This window comes from Panulirus ornatus, chromosome 11, assembly GCF_036320965.1.
Source record: "Panulirus ornatus isolate Po-2019 chromosome 11, ASM3632096v1, whole genome shotgun sequence".
NCBI classification, from domain to species: domain Eukaryota; kingdom Metazoa; phylum Arthropoda; class Malacostraca; order Decapoda; family Palinuridae; genus Panulirus; species Panulirus ornatus.
The window spans coordinates 21,122,193-21,143,722 of record NC_092234.1 but is presented as its reverse complement, the minus strand read 5'-3'; the positions used below and the strand labels follow the sequence as shown (position 1 = coordinate 21,143,722).

General features: G+C 47.8%; 1 protein-coding gene across 1 annotated transcript in view; it reads left to right on the top strand.

Moving 5' to 3' along the window:
- Positions 1–21,530, top strand: part of LOC139751132 (transient receptor potential cation channel subfamily M member-like 2) — a 136,796-nt gene that overhangs the window by 15,639 nt on the left and 99,627 nt on the right. The window contains exons 7-10 of the mRNA XM_071666232.1: positions 1,863–1,952; positions 2,674–2,818; positions 13,249–13,463; positions 16,860–16,940. Of these exons, the coding sequence (XP_071522333.1) occupies positions 1,863–1,952; positions 2,674–2,818; positions 13,249–13,463; positions 16,860–16,940 (531 nt within the window). The remainder of the gene's footprint in view (positions 1–1,862; positions 1,953–2,673; positions 2,819–13,248; positions 13,464–16,859; positions 16,941–21,530) is intronic.

Sequence of the window (21,530 nt, the reverse complement as noted above, 5' to 3'; positions counted from 1 at the left end):
TCTCCTGGTACTTCCTCACACAAATCTCCTTCCCAAGCTCACTTACTCTCACCACCCTCTTCACCCCAACATTCACTCTTCTTTTCTGAAAACCCATACAAATCTTCACCTTAGCCTCCACAAGATAATGATCAGACATCCCTCCAGTTGCACCTCTCAGCACATTAACATCCAAAAGTCTCTCTTTCGCGCGCCTGTCAATTAACACGTAATCCAATAACGCTCTCTGGCCATCTCTCCTACTTACATAAGTATACTTATGTATATCTCGCTTTTTAAACCAGGTATTCCCAATCATCAGTCCTTTTCAGACATAAATCTACAAGCTCTTCACCATTTCCATTTACAACACTGAACACCCCATGTATACCAATTATTCCCTCAACTGCCACATTACTCACCTTTGCATTCAAATCACCCATCACTATAACCCGGTCTCGTGCATCAAAACCACTAACACACTCATTCAGCTGCTCCCAAAACACTTGCCTCTCATGATCTTTCTTCTCATGCCCAGGTGCATATGCACCAATAATCACCCATCTCTCTCCATCAACTTTCAGTTTTACCCATATTAATCGAGAATTTACTTTCTTACATTCTATCACATACTCCCACAACTCCTGTTTCAGGAGTACTGCTACTCCTTCCCTTGCTCTTGTCCTCTCACTAACCCCTGACTTTACTCCCAAGACATTCCCAAACCACTCTTCCCCTTTACCCTTGAGCTTCGTTTCATTCAGAGCCAAAACATCCAGGTTCCTTTCCTCAAACATACTACCTATCTCTCCTTTTTTCACATCTTGGTTACATCCACACACATTTAGGCACCCCAATCTGAGCCTTCGAGGAGGATGAGCACTCCCCGCGTGACTCCTTCTTCTGTTTCCCATTTTAGAAAGTTAAAATACAAGGAGGGGAGGATTTCTGGCCCCCCGCTCCCGTCCCCTCTAGTCGCTTTCTACGACACGCGAGGAATGCGTGGGAAGTATTCTTTCACCCCTATCCCAGGGATAATATACACACATATATACACACACACACACACATACACACACACACGCACAAACACACACACACACACACACACACACATACATATATATACATATGAAAAATGTAAGAAACAATTTAGAAAACTGAAACTTCTAGCTTGAAATGAAATGAATATATATATATATATATATATATATATATATATATATATATATATATATATATATATATATATATATATATATTAGATCAAAAATTATGATCTAAAATGCTTTATTAGAGATATCGTTGCTTGTTTACGAGAGGTGTGGTAGTTAATTTTTGTTAAATTTTGAACCTCAATCCTGCAAACGATACTTAAAACTTGTTAGTCACACGTTGCCTCACTCCTCCCTAAGTGATGTGAGTACAAGTTTGACACCTTCCTTGGGCCTGATGATTCCCATACCAAATTCCAGCTGAATCCTGTTTCCCATGACCCATATTAATGCAGTGAACCCTATGTGTTCACTCTGACCCAGTACACCCTTCCTGGTCCCCAGGAGCCACATGTTGACCCAGTACACCCTTCCTGGTCCCCAGGAGCCACATGTTGATCCAGTACACCCTTCCTGGTCCCCAGGACCCACATGTTGACCCCCCAGTACACCCTTCCTGGTCCCCAGGAGCCACATGTTGACCCAGTACACCCTTCCTGGTCCCCAGGAGCCACATGTTGACCCAGTACACCCTTCCTGGTCCCCAGGAGCCACATGTTGACCCAGTACACCCTTCCTGGTCCCCAGGAGCCACATGTTGACCCAGTACACCCTTCCTGGTCCCCAGGAGCCATATGTTGACCCAGTACACCCTCTTGTGTTCACCAGAACGTGGAGGTTGGGTTTAGTGAAGAAGATGGTCCGGTGAGGCAGGTCCTGGAGGCCAACGGGGTCACACCTCGGTATCACAGTAATTCAGTAAGTGTATTGCCTCCTACACTGTGGTGTACACTCACGTTTTCTATAGTGGTCGTCTTTATTCTCCTGCTCTGCATGTTTTGTATGTTCGCACTGTGTCTGAGTATATTCTATTTTCCACCCATGAATGTCAAATGTTTTGTAAGTAGGACTGACGACTTATATTGCCGTTGGCTTTGTCTTCTGATGTGTAATCATGAACCATGGTTTTTAGTCTTGATCACAACAGATTTATACAATGGGGTTTCCATTTGTCCATGTGTTGTACTCCTCTTTGTTGGGGCCTCACAACATTGTCACTATCTTCCTGTGGTCAACTCCACTGGAATCTAACATTAATTCAGTGAACGTGACTATAATTGTTTCCCTTGTAGAGTCAACACACACACACACACACACACACACACACACACTGGTCATTGCTTCATGACATCTGGCCAGAAGTCATTAAATCCATGATGTCCAGTGATGTGTTCACAGTCCTTTGTGATCATCCAGATTCCATCAACATATTGTGGAGGGTTACTGTCCTTTCTCAACGAAGGCGCAGACTCTGCTGGACTGGGCCTGTAACCTAGGGTATGCATGCGTCTTGATCATTGGGTATTGTACTTTATCATCTCTCCATCTGTCTCTCCATCCCTTGCTCCCTACGTCTCTCCCTCCCGGGGTCATCACCAGCCACGTCTCAGCTGATGATGATGATGTCTTGTTCCCTCAGTTTCCCACGTCGCCGCCACATCCAGCCAACATGGAGGACCGGCTGGTCTTGCCTCCGGTCAGGAGTAGCTGGAGGAGGAGCTCACACCTCAGGGAATTCCCTACGAACGCCTACGGCGTCATCACCGTCGCTAACGAGACGGCAGGTAGGTGTCCTCCACCTGGGGTCTTGCTGGCCAGTGTGGGCCACACCAGGTGACCTGCATGTGTCTTCCTCAGTGTCTGTACAGTACAGAGGGGGAGGTCGACACTCGGTGGTGCACCATCACTTCTACTTCCTTCGCTGTCATACTTTGAACTTGTTTACATTTTTGGTAATTGCATTTTCATCACTTAGCTTACTTAGTTCATTCGTCCATTACTTTGTTACTTCAAAACTACTTCTTTACGTCTTTGTTAACTTATATCTTGTTATGGTCATCTGTTGTTCTATTTCTTTTTATGTTCATTGGTTATCCTGTCGTGTTATATCCATAGGTTATTTTCCTTATTGTCATTGGTTATTCTGTCTTGCATATCATGAGGAACTCATTGCAAACTGCTTCCATGTCTTGTTTCCATGTTGGGTAAGTTTGTAACCTCTCACGCCTCACTGTTACTCATTTTTCATATACCAGGAATGGTGATCTCTGGTGCCCTCCTGTTGATCTGTATCATCACTTTTTTCTTTAATGAGGTGACCGAACTTGAGAAGCCTCGTGTAGACACATGTGAACAACTGCAGAACATTTTCCTGCCCATTTTCTTCACATGAAGCTTTAATTGTTGTCATCAGACACTTTGTTTTCTGTACGATTTCCTTAAGTTGGGTCTCTGGCGACAGGTCACTTCCCCTCACGGTGCCCCATTCTCATTCATTTACATCTACCGTACTCGTGTTGAATGTTATCAACTCTGTATCAGACCAGATATAGAGCTTGTCCATATCACCTTGTTGATTGACCTTATGACCCTCGTATCATTCTCAGACATAGCCAGGTTAGGCCACTCCCTCTGGCAAGTCATTCATGATCACGACGAGCAGTGGTCCCATGACCGACCCCTGCACACACCACTGGCGGCCACACATCAGTTTGAGGAGTTCCCCATGACGCATCCTCTCTTCTCTTTCTATAACAAAATGTTCTGATTGTGGAAGAATCTCCTCTTGTGCCGGCCTGATGATCATCCATCTTCTTTATCATCATTCCGTGTGGTCAAGTGTCCAATGCTTTCTGGCATTGCAGGTACATACAATCCTCTCATCCACCACTTGTGTAACATGGAGCTCACTCTCTCGTAGAGGTCCAAGAAAAGGAATGTCTCTGTGTTGGAAATTTTTATGATATGTCCGGAATAATAAGATGTTTTGAGTAGCTATTCCTCCATATTGGTCTTTATTGATTTGTGCAGAAACCTGTCGCTAAGTATAAGCTTTCCTCATCTGTGTAACAAGGTTCACCAGAATGGCTAAAAATCTCATTTTAGATCATCATTGATTTTAATTCCTTATTGTGAAGTATTCAATTATTTATTCTCTTAAAATTCCAGTTCTTATACATGATTATTTTGTATGATTTACAAGTTTTTCCTCGCAAAATAATCATTTCTTCCCCGAGTTACGTCAGAGTGAATGTAGAGCCACACGAGCCAAAGTTAGTTCACATCTCCCACGAGAGTAGCATGGCTGGTGAAACTGCTCCTTAGATTTACCAGGAGCAAACTGCTTCCTACAGAGACGCTAGTCAGGCTGAGGACCACACATACAAGCACTGTAGTCAGGCTGAGGACCACACATACAAGCACTGTAGTCAGGCTGAGGACCACACATACAAGCACTGTAGTCAGGCTGAGGACCACACATACAAGCACTGTAGTCAGGCTGAGGACCACACATACAAGCACTGTAGTCAGGCTGAGGACCATACATACAAGCACTGTAGTCAGGCTGAGGACCACACATACAAGCACTGTAGTCAGGTTGAGGACCATACATACAAGCGCTGTAGTCAGGCTGAGGACCACACATACAAGCACTGTAGTCAGGCTGAGGACCATACATACAAGCACTGTAGTCAGGCTGAGGACCACACATACAAGCACTGTAGTCAGGTTGAGGACCACACATACAAGCACTGTAGTCAGGCTGAGGACCACACATACAAGCACTGTAGTCAGGCTGAGGACCACACATACAAGCACTGTAGTCAGGCTGAGGACCATACATACAAGCACTGTAGTCAGGCTGAGGACCACACATACAAGCACTGTAGTCAGGTTGAGGACCATACATACAAGCGCTGTAGTCAGGCTGAGGACCATACATACAAGCACTGTAGTCAGGCTGAGGACCACACATACAAGCACTGTAGTCAGGCTGAGGACCATACATACAAGCACTGTAGTCAGGTTGAGGACCACACATACAAGCACTGTAGTCAGGTTGAGGACCATACATACAAGCACTGTAGTCAGGCTGAGGACCATACATACAAGCACTGTAGTCAGGTTGAGGACCACACATACAAGCACTGTAGTCAGGTTGAGGACCATACATACAAGCACTGTAGTCAGGCTGAGGACCATACATACAAGCACTGTAGTCAGGTTGAGGACCACACATACAAGCACTGTAGTCAGGTTGAGGACCATACATACAAGCACTGTAGTCAGGCTGAGGACCATACATACAAGCACTGTAGTCAGGTTGAGGACCACACATACAAGCACTGTAGTCAGGTTGAGGACCATACATACAAGCACTGTAGTCAGGCTGAGGACCACACATACAAGCACTGTAGTCAGGTTGAGGACCACACATACAAGCACTGTAGTCAGGCTGAGGACCACACATACAAGCACTGTAGTCAGGCTGAGGACCACACATACAAGCACTGTAGTCAGGCTGAGGACAACACATACAAGCACTGTAGTCAGGTTGAGGACCACACATACAAGCACTGTAGTCAGGCTGAGGACCACACATACAAGCACTGTAGTCAGGCTGAGGACCACACATACAAGCACTGTAGTCAGGCTGAGGACCACACATACAAGCACTGTAGTCAGGTTGAGGACCACACATACAAGCACTGTAGTCAGGCTGAGGACCACACATACAAGCACTGTAGTCAGGCTGAGGACCACACATACAAGCACTGTAGTCAGGCTGAGGACCATACATACAAGCACTGTAGTCAGGCTGAGGACCACACATACAAGCACTGTAGTCAGGTTGAGGACCATACATACAAGCGCTGTAGTCAGGCTGAGGACCATACATACAAGCACTGTAGTCAGGCTGAGGACCACACATACAAGCACTGTAGTCAGGCTGAGGACCATACATACAAGCACTGTAGTCAGGCTGAGGACCACACATACAAGCACTGTAGTCAGGCTGAGGACCATACATACAAGCACTGTAGTCAGGTTGAGGACCACACATACAAGCACTGTAGTCAGGCTGAGGACCATACATACAAGCACTGTAGTCAGGTTGAGGACCACACATACAAGCACTGTAGTCAGGTTGAGGACCACACATACAAGCACTGTAGTCAGGTTGAGGACCATACATACAAGCACTGTAGTCAGGCTGAGGACCATACATACAAGCACTGTAGTCAGGTTGAGGACCACACATACAAGCACTGTAGTCAGGTTGAGGACCATACATACAAGCACTGTAGTCAGGCTGAGGACCACACATACAAGCACTGTAGTCAGGTTGAGGACCACACATACAAGCACTGTAGTCAGGCTGAGGACCATACATACAAGCACTGTAGTCAGGCTGAGGACCACACATACAAGCACTGTAGTCAGGTTGAGGACCACACATACAAGCACTGTAGTCAGGTTGAGGACCATACATACAAGCACTGTAGTCAGGCTGAGGACCATACATACAAGCACTGTAGTCAGGTTGAGGACCACACATACAAGCACTGTAGTCAGGTTGAGGACCATACATACAAGCACTGTAGTCAGGCTGAGGACCACACATACAAGCACTGTAGTCAGGTTGAGGACCACACATACAAGCACTGTAATCAGGCTGAGGACCACACATACAAGCACTGTAGTCAGGCTGAGGACCACACATACAAGCACTGTAGTCAGGCTGAGGACCACACATACAAGCACTGTAGTCAGGTTGAGGACCACACATACAAGCACTGTAGTCAGGCTGAGGACCACACATACAAGCACTGTAGTCAGGCTGAGGACCACACATACAAGCACTGTAGTCAGGCTGAGGACCATACATACAAGCACTGTAGTCAGGCTGAGGACCACACATACAAGCACTGTAGTCAGGTTGAGGACCATACATACAAGCGCTGTAGTCAGGCTGAGGACCATACATACAAGCACTGTAGTCAGGCTGAGGACCACACATACAAGCACTGTAGTCAGGCTGAGGACCATACATACAAGCACTGTAGTCAGGTTGAGGACCACACATACAAGCACTGTAGTCAGGTTGAGGACCATACATACAAGCACTGTAGTCAGGCTGAGGACCACACATACAAGCACTGTAGTCAGGCTGAGGACCACACATACAAGCACTGTAGTCAGGCTGAGGACCACACATACAAGCACTGTAGTCAGGCTGAGGACCACACATACAAGCACTGTAGTCAGGTTGAGGACCACACATACAAGCACTGTAGTCAGGCTGAGGACCACACATACAAGCACTGTAGTCAGGCTGAGGACCACACATACAAGCACTGTAGTCAGGTTGAGGACCACACATACAAGCACTGTAGTCAGGTTGAGGACCATACATACAAGCACTGTAGTCAGGTTGAGGACCACACATACAAGCACTGTAGTCAGGCTGAGGACCACACATACAAGCACTGTAGTCAGGCTGAGGACCACACATACAAGCACTGTAGTCAGGCTGAGGACCACACATACAAGCACTGTAGTCAGGCTGAGGACCACACATACAAGCACTGTAGTCAGGCTGAGGACCACACATACAAGCACTGTAGTCAGGTTGAGGACCACACATACAAGCACTGTAGTCAGGCTGAGGACCACACATACAAGCACTGTAGTCAGGCTGAGGACCATACATACAAGCACTGTAGTCAGGTTGAGGACCACACATACAAGCACTGTAGTCAGGTTGAGGACCACACATACAAGCACTGTAGTCAGGCTTGAGGACCACACATACAAGCACTGTAGTCAGGCTGAGGACCACACATACAAGCACTGTAGTCAGGTTGAGGACCATACATACAAGCACTGTAGTCAGGTTGAGGACCACACATACAAGCACTGTAGTCAGGCTGAGGACCATACATACAAGCGCTGTAGTCAGGCTGAGGACCATACATACAAGCACTGTAGTCAGGCTGAGGACCACACATACAAGCACTGTAGTCAGGCTGAGGACCACACATACAAGCACTGTAGTCAGGTTGAGGACCATACATACAAGCACTGTAGTCAGGTTGAGGACCATACATACAAGCACTGTAGTCAGGCTGAGGACCACACATACAAGCACTGTAGTCAGGCTGAGGACCATACATACAAGCACTGTAGTCAGGCTGAGGACCATACATACAAGCACTGTAGTCAGGCTGAGGACCATACATACAAGCACTGTAGTCAGGCTGAGGACCATACATACAAGCACTGTAGTCAGGTTGAGGACCACACATACAAGCACTGTAGTCAGGCTGAGGACCACACATACAAGCACTGTAGTCAGGCTGAGGACCACACATACAAGCACTGTAGTCAGGCTGAGGACCACACATACAAGCACTGTAGTCAGGTTGAGGACCACACATACAAGCACTGTAGTCAGGCTGAGGACCATACATACAAGCACTGTAGTCAGGCTGAGGACCATACATACAAGCACTGTAGTCAGGCTGAGGACCATACATAAGCACTGTAGTCAGGCTGAGGACCATACATACAAGCACTGCTGAAGATCGAAAACATATGTGAGGAACTGAATATTATATTGAGCTGTATTGTGTGTTCATACTAGAGGACAATACAGTGCCAACAGTCATGCCTGGAGCCTGATGTTGCTTGATTTGTTCGGTCTAGTGAACACTAAATTTCATTATACATGAAGTAAACCATTTAAGTAATCATATATACAATTTTATTAGACATCACTATAGAAGTAATCATAACTTTCTATATAAATGAGATAAGATATGATACTGCAGAGAATGATGTCTTCAAACTGAATGGCTTAAACTTTCATTTCGAGAAAAATAAATTGGAAGTAAACTGGTATTCTCTCTCCCCTATCCCTGGGGATAGAAGAGAAAGAATACTTCCCACGCATTCCTCACGTGTCGTAGAAGGCGACTAAAGGGGACGGGAGCGGGGGGCTAGAAACCCTCCCATCCTTGTATTTTAACTTTCTAGAAGGGGAAACAGAAGAAGGAGTCACGCGGGGAGTGCTCATTCTCCTCGAAGGCTCAGATTGAGGTGTCTAAATGTGTGTGGATGTAACCAAGATGAGAAAAAAGGAGAGATAGGTAGTGTATTTGAGGAAAGGAACCTGGATGCTATGGCTCTGAGTGAAACGAAGCTCAAGGGTAAAGGGGAAGAGTGGTTTGGGAATGTCTTGGGAGTGATATCAGGGGTTAGTGAGAGGAAAAGAGCAAGGTAAGGAGTAGCACTACTGAAACAGGAGTTGTGGGAGTATGTTATAGAGTGTAAGAAAGTAACCTTTAGATTGATATGGGTAAAACAGAAAGTTGATGGAGAGAGATGGGTGATTATTGGTGCATATGCACCTGGGCATGAGAAGAAAGATCATGAGAGGCAAGTGTTTTGGGAGCAGCTGAATGAGTGTGTTAGTAGTTTTGATGCACGAGACCGGGTTATAGTGATGGGTGATTTGAATGCAAAGGTGAGTAATGTGGCAGTTGAGGGAATAATTGGTAAACATGGGGTGTTCAGTGTTGTAAATGGAAATGGTGAAGAGCTTGTAGATTTATGTGCTGAAAAAGGACTGGTGATTGGGAATACCTGGTTTAAAAAGAGAGATATACATAAGTATACGTATGTAAGTAGGAGAGATGGCCAGAGAGCGTTATTGGATTACGTGTTAATTGATAGGCGCGCGAAAGAGAGACTTTTGAATGTTAATGTGCTGAGAGGTGCAACTGGAGGGATGTCTGATCATTATCTTGTGGAGGCGAAGGTGAAGATTTGTAGAGGTTTCCAGAAAAAAGAGAGAATGTTGGGGTGAAGAGAGTGGTGAGAGTAAGTGAGCTTGGGAATGAGACTTGTGTGAGGAAGTACAAAGAGAGACTGAGTACAGAATGGAAAAAGGTGAGAACAAGGGAGGTAAGGGGAGTTGGGGAGGAATGGGATGTATTTAGGGAATCAGTGATGGCTTGCGCAAAAGATGCTTGTGGCATGAGAAGAGTGGGAGGTAGGCAGATTAGAAAGGGTAGTGAATGGTAGGATGAAGAAGTAAAGTTATCAGTGAAAGAGAAGAGAAAGGCATTTGGACGATTTTTTCAAGGAAATAATGCAAATGAGCGGGAGATGTATAAAAGAAAGAGACAGGAGGTTAAGAGAAAGGTGCAAGAGGTGAAAAAGAGGGCAAATGAGAGTTGGGGTGAGAGAGTATCATTAAATTTTAGGGAGAATAAAAAGACGTTTTGGGAGGAGGTAAATAAAGTGCGTAAGACAAGGGAACAAATGGGAACTTCAGTGAAGGGGGCTAATGAGGAGGTGATAACAAGTAGTGGTGATGTGAGAAGGAGATGGAGTGAGTATTTTGAAGGTTTGTTGAATGTGTTTGATGATAGAGTTGCAGATATAGGGTGTTTTGGCCGAGGTGGTGTGCAAAGTGAGAGGTTTAGGGAAAATGATTTGGTAAACAGAGAAGAGGTAGTAAAAGCTTTGCGGAAGATGAAAGACTGTAAGGCAGCTGGTTTGGATGGTATTGCAGTGGAATTTATTAAAAAAGGGGGTGAGTGTATTGTTGATTGGTTGGTAAGGTTATCTAATGTATGTATGACTCATGGTGAGGTGCCTGAGGATTGGCGGAATGCTTGCATAGTGCCATTGTACAAAGGCAAAGGGGACAAAGGTGAGTGCTCAAATTAGAGAGGTATAAGTTTGTTGAGTATTCCTGGTAAATTATATGGGAGGGTATTGATTGAGAGGGTGAAGGCATGTACAGAGCATCAGATTGGGGAAGAGCAGTGTGGTTCCAGAAGTGGTAGAGGATGTGTGGAACAGGTGTTTGCTTTGAAGAATGTATGTGAGAAATACTTAGAAAAGCAAATGGATTTGTATGTAGCATTTATGGATCTGGAGAAGGCATATGATAGAGTTGATAGAGATGCTCTGTGGAAGGTATTAAGAATATATGGTGTGGGAGGCAAGTTGTTAGATGCAGTGAAAAGTTTTTATCGAGGATGTAAGGCATGTGTACGTGTAGGAAGAGAGGAAAGTGATTGGTTCTCAGTGAATGTAGGTTTGCGGCAGGGGTGTGTGATGTCTCCATGGTTGTTTAATTTGTTTATGGATGGGGTTGTTAGGGAGGTGAATGCAAGAGTTTTGGAAAGAGGGGCAAGTATGCAGTCAGTTGTGGATGAGAGAGCTTGGGAAGTGAGTCAGTTAATGTTCGCTGATGATGCAACGCTGGTGGCTGATTCATGTGAGAAACTGTAGAAGCTGGTGACTGACTTTGGTAAAGTGTGTGAAAGAAGAAAGTTGAGAGTAAATGTGAATAAGAGCAAGGTTATTAGGTACAGTAGGGTTGAGGATCAAGTCAGTTGGGAGGTAAGTTTGAATGGAGAAAAACTGGATGAAGTGAAGTGTTTTAGATATCTGGGAGTGGATTTGGCAGCGGATGGAACCATGGAAGCGGAAGTGGATCATAGGGTGGGGGAGGGGGCGAAAGTTCTGGGAGCGTTGAAGAATGTGTGGAAGCAAAAAAGTTTATGTTTTAAGGAATAGTGGTTCCAACAATGTTGTATGGTTGCGAGGCGTGGGCTATGGATAGAGTTGTGCGCAGGGGGGTGGATGTGCTAGAAATGAGATGTTTGAGGACAATGTGTGGTGTGAGGTGGTTTGATCGAGTAAGTAATGTAAGGGTAAGAGAGATGTATGGTAATAAAAAGAGTGTGGTTGAGAGAGCAGAAGAGGGTGTTTTTGAAATGGCTTGGTCACATGGAGAGAATGAGTGAGGAAAGATTGACAAAGAGGATATATGTGTCGGAGGTGGAGGGAACGAGGAGAAGTGGGAGACCAAATTGGAGGTGGAGAGATGGAATGAAAAAGATTTTGATCGGGGCCTGAACATGCAGGAGGGTGAAAGGCGTGCAAGGAATAGAGTGAATTGGAACGATGTGGTATTCCGGGGTCGACGTGCTGTCAGTGGATTGAACCAGGGCATGTGAAGCGTCTGGGGTAAACCATGGAAAGTTCTGTGGGGCCTAGATGTGGAAAGGGAGCTGTGGTTTCGGTGCATTATTACATGACAGCTAGAGAGTGAGTGTGAACGAGTGTGGCCTTTGTTGTCTTTTCCTAGCGCTACCTCGCACACATGAGGGAGGAGGGGGTTGTTATTTCATGTGTGGTGAGGTGGCGATGGAAATGAATAAAGGCAGACAGTGTGAATTATGTACATGTGTATATATGTATATGTCTGTGTGTATATATATGTATACGTTGAGATGTATAGGTATGTATATTTGTGTGTGTGGACGTGTATGTATATACATGTGTATGTGGGTGGGTTGGGCCATTCTTTCGTCTGTTTCCTTGCGCTACCTCGCTAACGCGGGAGACAGCGACAAAGCAAAATAATAATGATAACATTGGAAGTTTGTGGATGACGTGGATGTGTTTATCTGTCGACCAATCCAGTTGTTCATCCTCCCGACGCGTCGAGCTGGCTGGAGAAGCCTGCAGGACTGGCCCTTCTTATGCACGTTATCAGGCCAGAGCGCAGGTCCGCGACCACTGAGTGGGTGACTTAGTCCCAGCCGTTATATGGCAGCCTTCATAACGCAGGGAAGGTTGTCTCAGACATCACGAGCTGCCCCAGAGCTCGTGGTGTAGAGGAGAGTGTGAAGGGTGTAGAGCCCCCAGACGAGACTCGGCTTAGGTTCCCCCCAGTGGGCTACGGCTGCCCATGTCATTTTCCTCACCATATAACACTAGGAAAAGTTAGGTTCACATTCCTTCTGTACAGTTACAGATGGTGACCTGATCCAGCCAGTTACAGATGGTGACCTGATCCAGCCAGTTACAGATGGTGACCTGATCCAGCTTGTCACGATTGTGTACTGAACCTTGACTCTTGGTCAGCTGTATATATAGATAGAATCTGTGAGTAATGACAATAACGCTGCCCTCTCCTCTCCCCTCCTCTCCTCTCACCTCCTCTCCCCTCCTCTCCTCTCCCCTGCTCTCATCTCCTCTCCTCTCTCCAATCCTCTCCCCTCCACTCCTCACCCCTCCTCCTCCCCTTCTCTCCCCTCCTTTCCTCTCCTCTCTTCTCCTCTCTCCTCTCCCCTGCACTCCTCTCCCCTCCACTCCTCTCCTCTCCCCTGCTCTCCCCGCCCAGGATCCACCAAGCCGTCCAAGTACGTGCGTCTGTCGTGTGACACGCCCATGCAGAGTGTGCTGACTCTCCTGTCTGACTACTGGCAGCTTCTGGACCCTCACCGACCACAGCTGGTCATCTCCGTCACAGGTGGTGCCAAGAACTTCCAGCTGGATGGCAAGAAAAAGGAGACCTTCTCTTCAGGGTTGATAAAGGTGGGCATCACAGAGAGGAAGGTTCTGCTCTGGGCAAGATCCCAGTCGGGGTCTGGTGGTCAGTAATGACATCATGATAATCAACTTAGTTTACCAAAGGGACAGACACAACTTGCTATGTTAAGACAGACGCTGCTTGCTGCTGTGTTAGGACAGACGCTGCTTGCTGCTATGTTAGGACAGACGCTGCTTGCTGCTATGTTAAGACAGACGCTGCTTGCTGCTATGTTAAGACAGACGCTGCTTGCTGCTATGTTAAGACAGACGCTGCTTGCTGCTATGTTAAGACAGACGCTGCTTGCTGCTATGTTAGGACAGACGCTGCTTGCTGCTATGTTAGGAAGACACAACTTGCTATGTTAGGACAGACGCTGCTTGCTGCTATGTTAGGACAGACGCTGCTTGCTGCTATGTTAGGAAGACACAACTTGCTATGTTAAGACAGACGCTGCTTGCTGCTATGTTAGGACAGACGCTGCTTGCTGCTATGTTAAGACAGACGCTGCTTGCTGCTATGTTAGGACAGACGCTGCTTGCTGCTATGTTAAGACAGACGCTGCTTGCTGCTATGTTAGGACAGACGCTGCTTGCTGCTATGTTAAGACAGACGCTGCTTGCTGCTATGTTAAGACAGACGCTGCTTGCTGCTATGTTAAGACAGACGCTGCTTGCTGCTATGTTAAGACATACGCTGCTTGCTGCTATGTTAGGACAGACGCTGCTTGCTGCTATGTTAGGACAGACGCTGCTTGCTGCTATGTTAGGACAGACGCTGCTTGCTGCTATGTTAGGACAGACGCTGCTTGCTGCTATGTTAGGACAGACACAACTTGCTATGTTAGGACAGACGCTGCTTGCTGCTATGTTAGGACAGACGCTGCTTGCTGTTATGTTAGGAAGACACAACTTGCTATGTTAGGACAGACGCTGCTTGCTGCTATGTTAAGACAGACGCTGCTTGCTGCTATGTTAGGACAGACACAACTTGCTATGTTAGGACAAACGCTGCTTGCTGCTATGTTAGGACAGACGCTGCTTGCTGCTATGTTAGGACAGACGCTGCTTGCTGCTATGTTAGGACAGACACAACTTGCTATGTTAGGACAAACGCTGCTTGCTGCTATGTTAGGACAGACGCTGCATGCTGCTATGTTAGGACAGACGCTGCTTGCTGCTATGTTAGGACAGACGCTGCTTGCTGCTGTGTTAGGGCAGACGCTGCTTGCTGCTATGTTAGGACAGACGCTGCTTGCTGCTATGTTAGGACAGACGCTGCTTGCTGCTATGTTAGGACAGACGCTGCTTGCTGCTATGTTAGGGCAGACGCTGCTTGCTGCTATGTTAGGACAGACGCTGCTTGCTACTATGTTAGGGACAGACGCTGCTTGCTGCTATGTTAGACAGACGCTGCTTGCTGCTATGTTAGACAGACGCTGCTTGTGCTATGTTAGGACAGACACAACTTGCTATGTTAAGACAGACGCTGCTTGTGCTATGTTAGGACAGACGCTGCTTGTGCTATGTTAAGACAGACGCTGCTTGTGCTATGTTAGGACAGACGCTGCTTGTGCTATGTTAGGACAGACGCTGCTTGTGCTATGTTAAGACAGACGCTGCTTGTGCTATGTTAGGACAGACGCTGCTTGTGCTATGTTAAGACAGACGCTGCTTGTGCTATGTTAAGACAGACGCTGCTTGTGCTATGTTAGGACAGACGCTGCTTGTGCTATGTTAGGACAGACGCTGCTTGTGCTATGTTAAGACAGACGCTGCTTGTGCTATGTTAAGACAGACGCTGCTTGTGCTATGTTAGGACAGGACGCTGCTTGCTGCTATGTTAGACAGACGCTGCTTGCTGCTATGTTAGACAGACGCTGCTTGTGCTATGTTAGGACAGACGCTGCTTGTGCTATGTTAGGACAGACGCTGCTGCTGCTATGTTAAGACAGACGCTGCTTGTGCTATGTTAGGACAGACGCTGCTTGTGCTATGTTAGGACAGACGCTGCTTGTGCTATGTTAGGACAGACGCTGCTTGCTGCTATGTTAGGACAGGACGCTGCTTGCTGCTATGTTAGACAGACGCTGCTTGTGCTATGTTAGGACAGGACGCTGCTTGCTGCTATGTTAGACAGACGCTGCTTGCTGCTATGTTAGGACAGACGCTGCTTGTGCTATGTTAAGACAGACGCTGCTTGCTGCTAATGTTAGGACAGACGCTGCTTGTGCTATGTTAAGACAGACGCTGCTTGTGCTATGTTAGGACAGACGCTGCTTGCTGCTATGTTAGGACAGACGCTGCTTGTGCTATGTTAGGACAGACGCTGCTTGCTGCTATGTTAAGACAGACGCTGCTGCTGCTATGTTAAGACAGACGCTGCTTGCTGCTATGTTAGACAGACGCTGCTTGTGCTATGTTAGGACAGACGCTGCTTGTGCTATGTTAAGACAGACGCTGCTTGCTGCTATGTTAGGACAGACGCTGCTTGTGCTATGTTAAGACAGACGCTGCTTGCTGCTATGTTAGGACAGACGCTGCTTGCTGCTATGTTAGACAGACGCTGCTTGTGCTATGTTAGGACAGGACGCTGCTTGCTGCTATGTTAGGACAGACGCTGCTTGTGCTATGTTAGGACAGACGCTGCTTGTGCTATGTTAGGACAGGACGCTGCTTGCTGCTATGTTAGACAGACGCTGCTTGCTGCTATGTTAGACAGACGCTGCTTGTGCTATGTTAGGACAGACGCTGCTGCTGCTATGTTAAGACAGACGCTGCTTGTGCTATGTTAGGACAGACGCTGCTTGTGCTATGTTAGGACAGACGCTGCTTGCTGCTATGTTAGGACAGACGCTGCTTGTGCTATGTTAGGACAGACGCTGCTTGTGCTATGTTAAGACAGACGCTGCTTGCTGCTATGTTAGGACAGACGCTGCTTGTGCTATGTTAGGACAGACGCTGCTTGTGCTATGTTAGGACAGACGCTGCTTGCTGCTATGTTAAGACAGACGCTGCTTGTGCTATGTTAGGACAGACGCTGCTTGCTGCTATGTTAGGACAGACGCTGCTTGCTGCTATGTTAGGAAGACACAACTTGCTATGTTAGGACAGACACAACTTGCTATGTTAAGACAGACGCTGCTTGTGCTATGTTAAGACAGACGCTGCTTGCTGCTATGTTAAGACAGACGCTGCTTGCTGCTATGTTAAGACAGACGCTGCTTGTGCTATGTTAGGACAGACACAACTTGCTATGTTAGGACAGACACAACTTGCTATGTTAAGACAGACGCTGCTTGTGCTATGTTAGGACAGACGCTGCTTGTGCTATGTTAGGACAGACGCTGCTTGCTGCTATGTTAGACAGACGCTGCTTGCTGCTATGTTAAGACAGACGCTGCTTGCTGCTATGTTAGACAGACGCTGCTTGCTGCTATGTTAGGACAGACACAACTTGCTATGTTAGGACAGGCTGTCAACAAGGGACAGTACATCGTTAAGGTACACTTCTCACCTCCACTCTGCCTGGTGAACCCTGGCCTCCTTCCACTCTAGATGGTGACCCCTGACCTCCTTCCACTCTGGCTGGTGCCCCCTGGCTTCCTTCCACTCTATCTGGTGCCTCCTGGCCTCCTAGCTGATGCCTCCTGGCCTCCTTCCACTCTAGCTGGTGCCCCCTGGCCTCCTCCCACTCTAGCTGGTGCCCCCTGGCCTCCTTCCACTCTAGCTGGTGCCTCCTGGCCTCCTAGCTGATGCCTCCTGGCCTCCTTCCACTCTAGCTGGTGCCTCCTGGCTTCCATCCACTCTAGCTGGTGCCTCCTGGCCTCCTCCCACTCTAGTTGGTTCCTCCTGGCCTCCTTCCACTCTAGCTGGTGCCCCCTGGCCTCCTCCCACTCTAGCTGGTGCCCCCTGGCCTCCTTCCACTCTAGCTGATACCTCCTGGCCTCCTTCCACTCTAGCTGGTGCCCCCTGGCTTCCTCCCACTCTAGCTGGTGCCTCCTGGCCTCCTTCCACTCTAGCTGGTACCTCCTGGCCTCCTTCCACTCTAGCTGGTGCACCCTGGCCTCCTCCCACTCTAGCTTGTGCCCCCTGGCCTCCTTCCACTCTAGCTGATACCTCCTGGCCTCCTTCCACTCTGGCTGGTGCCTCCTGGCCTCCTCCCACTCTAGCTGGTGCCTCCTGGCCTCCTTCCACTCTAGCTGGTACCTCCTGGCCTCCTTCCACTCTAGCTGGTGTACCCTGGCCTCCTCCCACTCTAGTTGGTGCCTCCTGGCCTCCTTCCACTCTAGCTGGTACCTCCTGGCCTCCTTCCACTCTAGCTGGTGCCCCTTGGCTTCCTTCCACTCTAGCTGGTGCCTCCTGGCCTCCTCCCACTCTAGCTGGTGCCTCCTGGCCTCCTCCCACTCTAGCTGGTGCCTCCTGGCCTCCTTCCACTCTAGCTGGTGCCTCCTGGCCTCCTTCCACTCTAGCTGGTGCACACTGGCCTCCTCCCACTCTAGCTGGTGCCTCCTGGCCTCCTTCCACTCTAGCTGGTGCACCCTGGCCTCCTTCCACTCTAGCTGGTACCTCCTGGCCTCCTTCCACTCTAGCTGGTGCCTCCTGGCTTCATTTCACTCTGGCTGGTGCCCCCTGGCTTCCATCCACTCTAGCTGGTGCCTCCTGGCCTCCTCCCACTCTAGCTGGTGCCTCCTGGCCTCCTCCCACTCTAGCTGGTACCTCCTGGCCTCCTTCCACTCTAGCTGGTGCACCCTGGCCTCCTCCCACTCTAGCTGGTGCCTCCTGGCCTCCTTCCACTCTAGCTGGTGCACCCTGGCCTCCTTCCACTCTAGCTGGTGCCCCCTGGCCTCCTCCCACTCTAGTTGGTGCCTCCTGGCCTCCTCCCACTCTAGTTGGTGCCTCCTGGCCTCCTCCCACTCTAGCTGGTGTCTCATGGCCTCCTCCCACTCTAGCTGGTGCCTCCTGGCCTCCTCCCACTCTAGCTGGTGCCTCCTGGCCTCCTTCCACTCTAGCTGGTACCTCCTGGCCTCCTTCCACTCTAGCTGGTGCACCCTGGCCTCCTCCCACTCTACTTGGTGCCTCCTGGCCTCCTTCCACTCTAGCTGGTGCCTCCTGGCCTCCTCCCACTCTAGCTAGTGTCTCCTGGCCTCCTCCCACTCTAGCTGGTGCCTCCTGGCCTCCTTCCACTCTAGCTGGTGCCTCCTGGCCTCCTTCCACTCTGGCTGGTACCTCCTGGCTTCCTTCCACTCTAGCTGGTGCCTCCTGGCCTCCTTCCACTCTAGCTGGTGCCTCCTGGCTTCCTCCCACTCTGGCTGGTACCTCCTGGCCTCCTTCCACTCTAGCTGGTGCACCCTGGCCTCCTCCCACTCTAGTTGGTGCCTCCTGGCCTCCTTCCACTCTAGCTGGTGCCTCCTGGCCTCCTCCCACTCTAGCTGGTGCCTCCTGGCCTCCTTCCACTCTAGCTGGTGCCTCCTGGCCTCCTTCCACTCTGGCTGGTACCTCCTGGCTTCCTCCCACTCTGGCTGGTACCTCCTGGCTTCCACTCAGGCAGGTTCTTCCTTACCTCTGCTCTGGCTTGTGCTTGTAGAGAGCGGAGTGAACTTACACGTTATGTGGCGTCAGTAAAGCTAGATAACATAGCAATAACAAAATCTATAGATTATCATTTGAAAATGTCAGAATCGTGTGTAAACCCGAAATCATTTCATAGAAAATGTGATTCTGTCAAAAGGAAATTTAGTAAAAAAAAATCAAAAACCAGCAATAATAGCAGGAGATATTCACAACCCCAGCATAGACTGGGATGTTTTAACAGGTAATTAATTACAAGATCAAAGTTGAACATGGTTGTTTCTTGAATCCATTGAGTCATGACGCACCACAAGGAAACAGTATATAGATTTAGCCATAGCCTTAGACACGGGTCCAGTTAGCTTTTGTAAGGTAGACAGTGTCACCAGGTAGAAGTGGTATAGAATAAGTGACGGAGGATGACGTCTCTTGAAATCAGATGGATGTTAAAATCGGTAGAAAGAGCACTAGAGTGAGGTGATGCAGCGAAGGATGGGAGAGGCAGAGATAGCATGCATAAACGTTAGAAAACAGGAAGGAGGTTTGGGACTTTCAATACAGGAAACCTTATCAAGGATGAGATAAGTTATTATAAGGAGTTTGTGAATAAGAACAGCTTTGGAGTGGATGGGATAACTAGAGAAAATGTTGTTAAGTGGGAGTAGTAAAACGGAGGCAGAAAGCGCGTGTGTAGTTGTGAGAGGATATCAGCTGACTGGATAGGAGCTACGTTAATGGTTTTATGCAAAGAACATTGTGGTAGGGAGGAGTGGCAACGTGTCAAGAGAAGTCAGTTTATTTGGCAGGTCAGGGAAGGAGTGCAGGAGACTTATGACACAGAAGAGACATATTTGAAGCATAAGTGAAGAGCAGGTGGGGGAGTTGATTCATGGATCAAAGTTCTTTAAGATGAAAGAAGAAGAGTATACAGTAGAGAGAAAGGAAGTTGTATACAGCATTCCTGGAACCTGGAAGACATGCATCCTGGAATACGTTACGACTGGTACTGAAGATCTGTGGTTTAGGAGGAAAGGTACTGGAGGCAACACAGTCATTCTACAAGAACGGTAAAGCAAGTATGGAAGTAGATGGTCAGTGAAGTGAATGTTTTGAGACAGGTGTACGGAAGCGAGGCAGAACTGTATGACGTCACTTTGGCTTCTCAGCATCCTACTGGTGGGCAGTGAGGGAGATGAAGGCAAGAATCACATGAAGAGAGCAAAGTTTGCACTGGGTATTGAGGTGGTCGTTGGTGACTTGCGCAGATGCTTACCTTGAGGTCAGGTTAGTAAGCTTTACATGTTCACTTAAGGAGGAATGTTGAAGGTGTATACAAGCGAGAGTAAGACGATGGTCTGTGACAGGAAGGAGAGGAAAGTGGAGGATGATTCTGGTGAGCAGCATTGTCAGGTTGGGGAAGGTTAGAGAACTGACTTGTTTGGAAACAGTAAGTTGGTAGGCGACCACCAACCAGGGAGGTGTATTACCGTTACTATCCACGAGCTAGGATTTCAGAGGCTGTCAAGTTGCACTCCTTTGTCCCAGGTAGCTGTCTTTTCGTTCTGCCTTACCCACTTCCGGACTGTTGGTATTATGTTCGCAAACGTAATCTCTCCTTCTCACAAATAGTTGACAACACTTAACTCAAAGATCACAACTCTAGGTTTTCCTGTGGTGAGCACTTGGCACTAGCTCTGCCTTTTGGCAAAATGATAGGAGCAATAGATAGTAGGTAGGAACGTTAGACAGTAGTTTTAGGTAGATGTATCAGGTAGTACTAGTATTAGTAGTAGGTAGGGACATTTGGCAGGAATATTAGGTAGAAGTAGTTGGTCGGAGGCTCTGAAAACACTATGCTACAGTTGCTCTCTGCCAGTGGCCTGTTAAGGATGAGGCACAAAAGACGAAAGAAAGCGGCTCTGGAATTTAACATTTATGGAGAGACTTTTGCTGTAGTTATCCCCTTGAGGGAGTTCTCAAAGAAAACGGGCATCAGAGATATAGATAGATAGGGAACAGTGCTAGAAATTACCGGCACAATAGGAGAGAGAAAAAAAAAGTTTGCTGTTCAGAAAAGGAAGGTGACTCGATCTTTTTTGAGGAGAACCATCAAGGGGAACATGTGACCCATTGATGCAGAGGTAAGACTGAGGAACAGTACAATCCTGTCGGCCATAAACTCATGGATGTAAGACATAGACATGGAAGACATCTGTTGGTTCTAGGATTAAGGCTGCTGAAAGGAGCTAGTAAAGGATGGTTTAGTGGCAACAGACGGAGTAAGTAATGATGAGATTTACAGATGTGGAACATGAGAAAGATGTATGTCGTGTTTAAAAGTGGATTCAGAGTAATGTCTACAGTTGGATACAAGTGATGTCGGATGGGCAGACAGCCGGCCACCTGAGAGGAGAAGAGCAAGGCATTATTCTTACATCAGGACTCAAGAAGGTGTGAGGGGGAGGGAGGCAGGAGTATTATAGGCTGGTGTGTTAGCATGAACCCACCTGCAGACTCTTCATC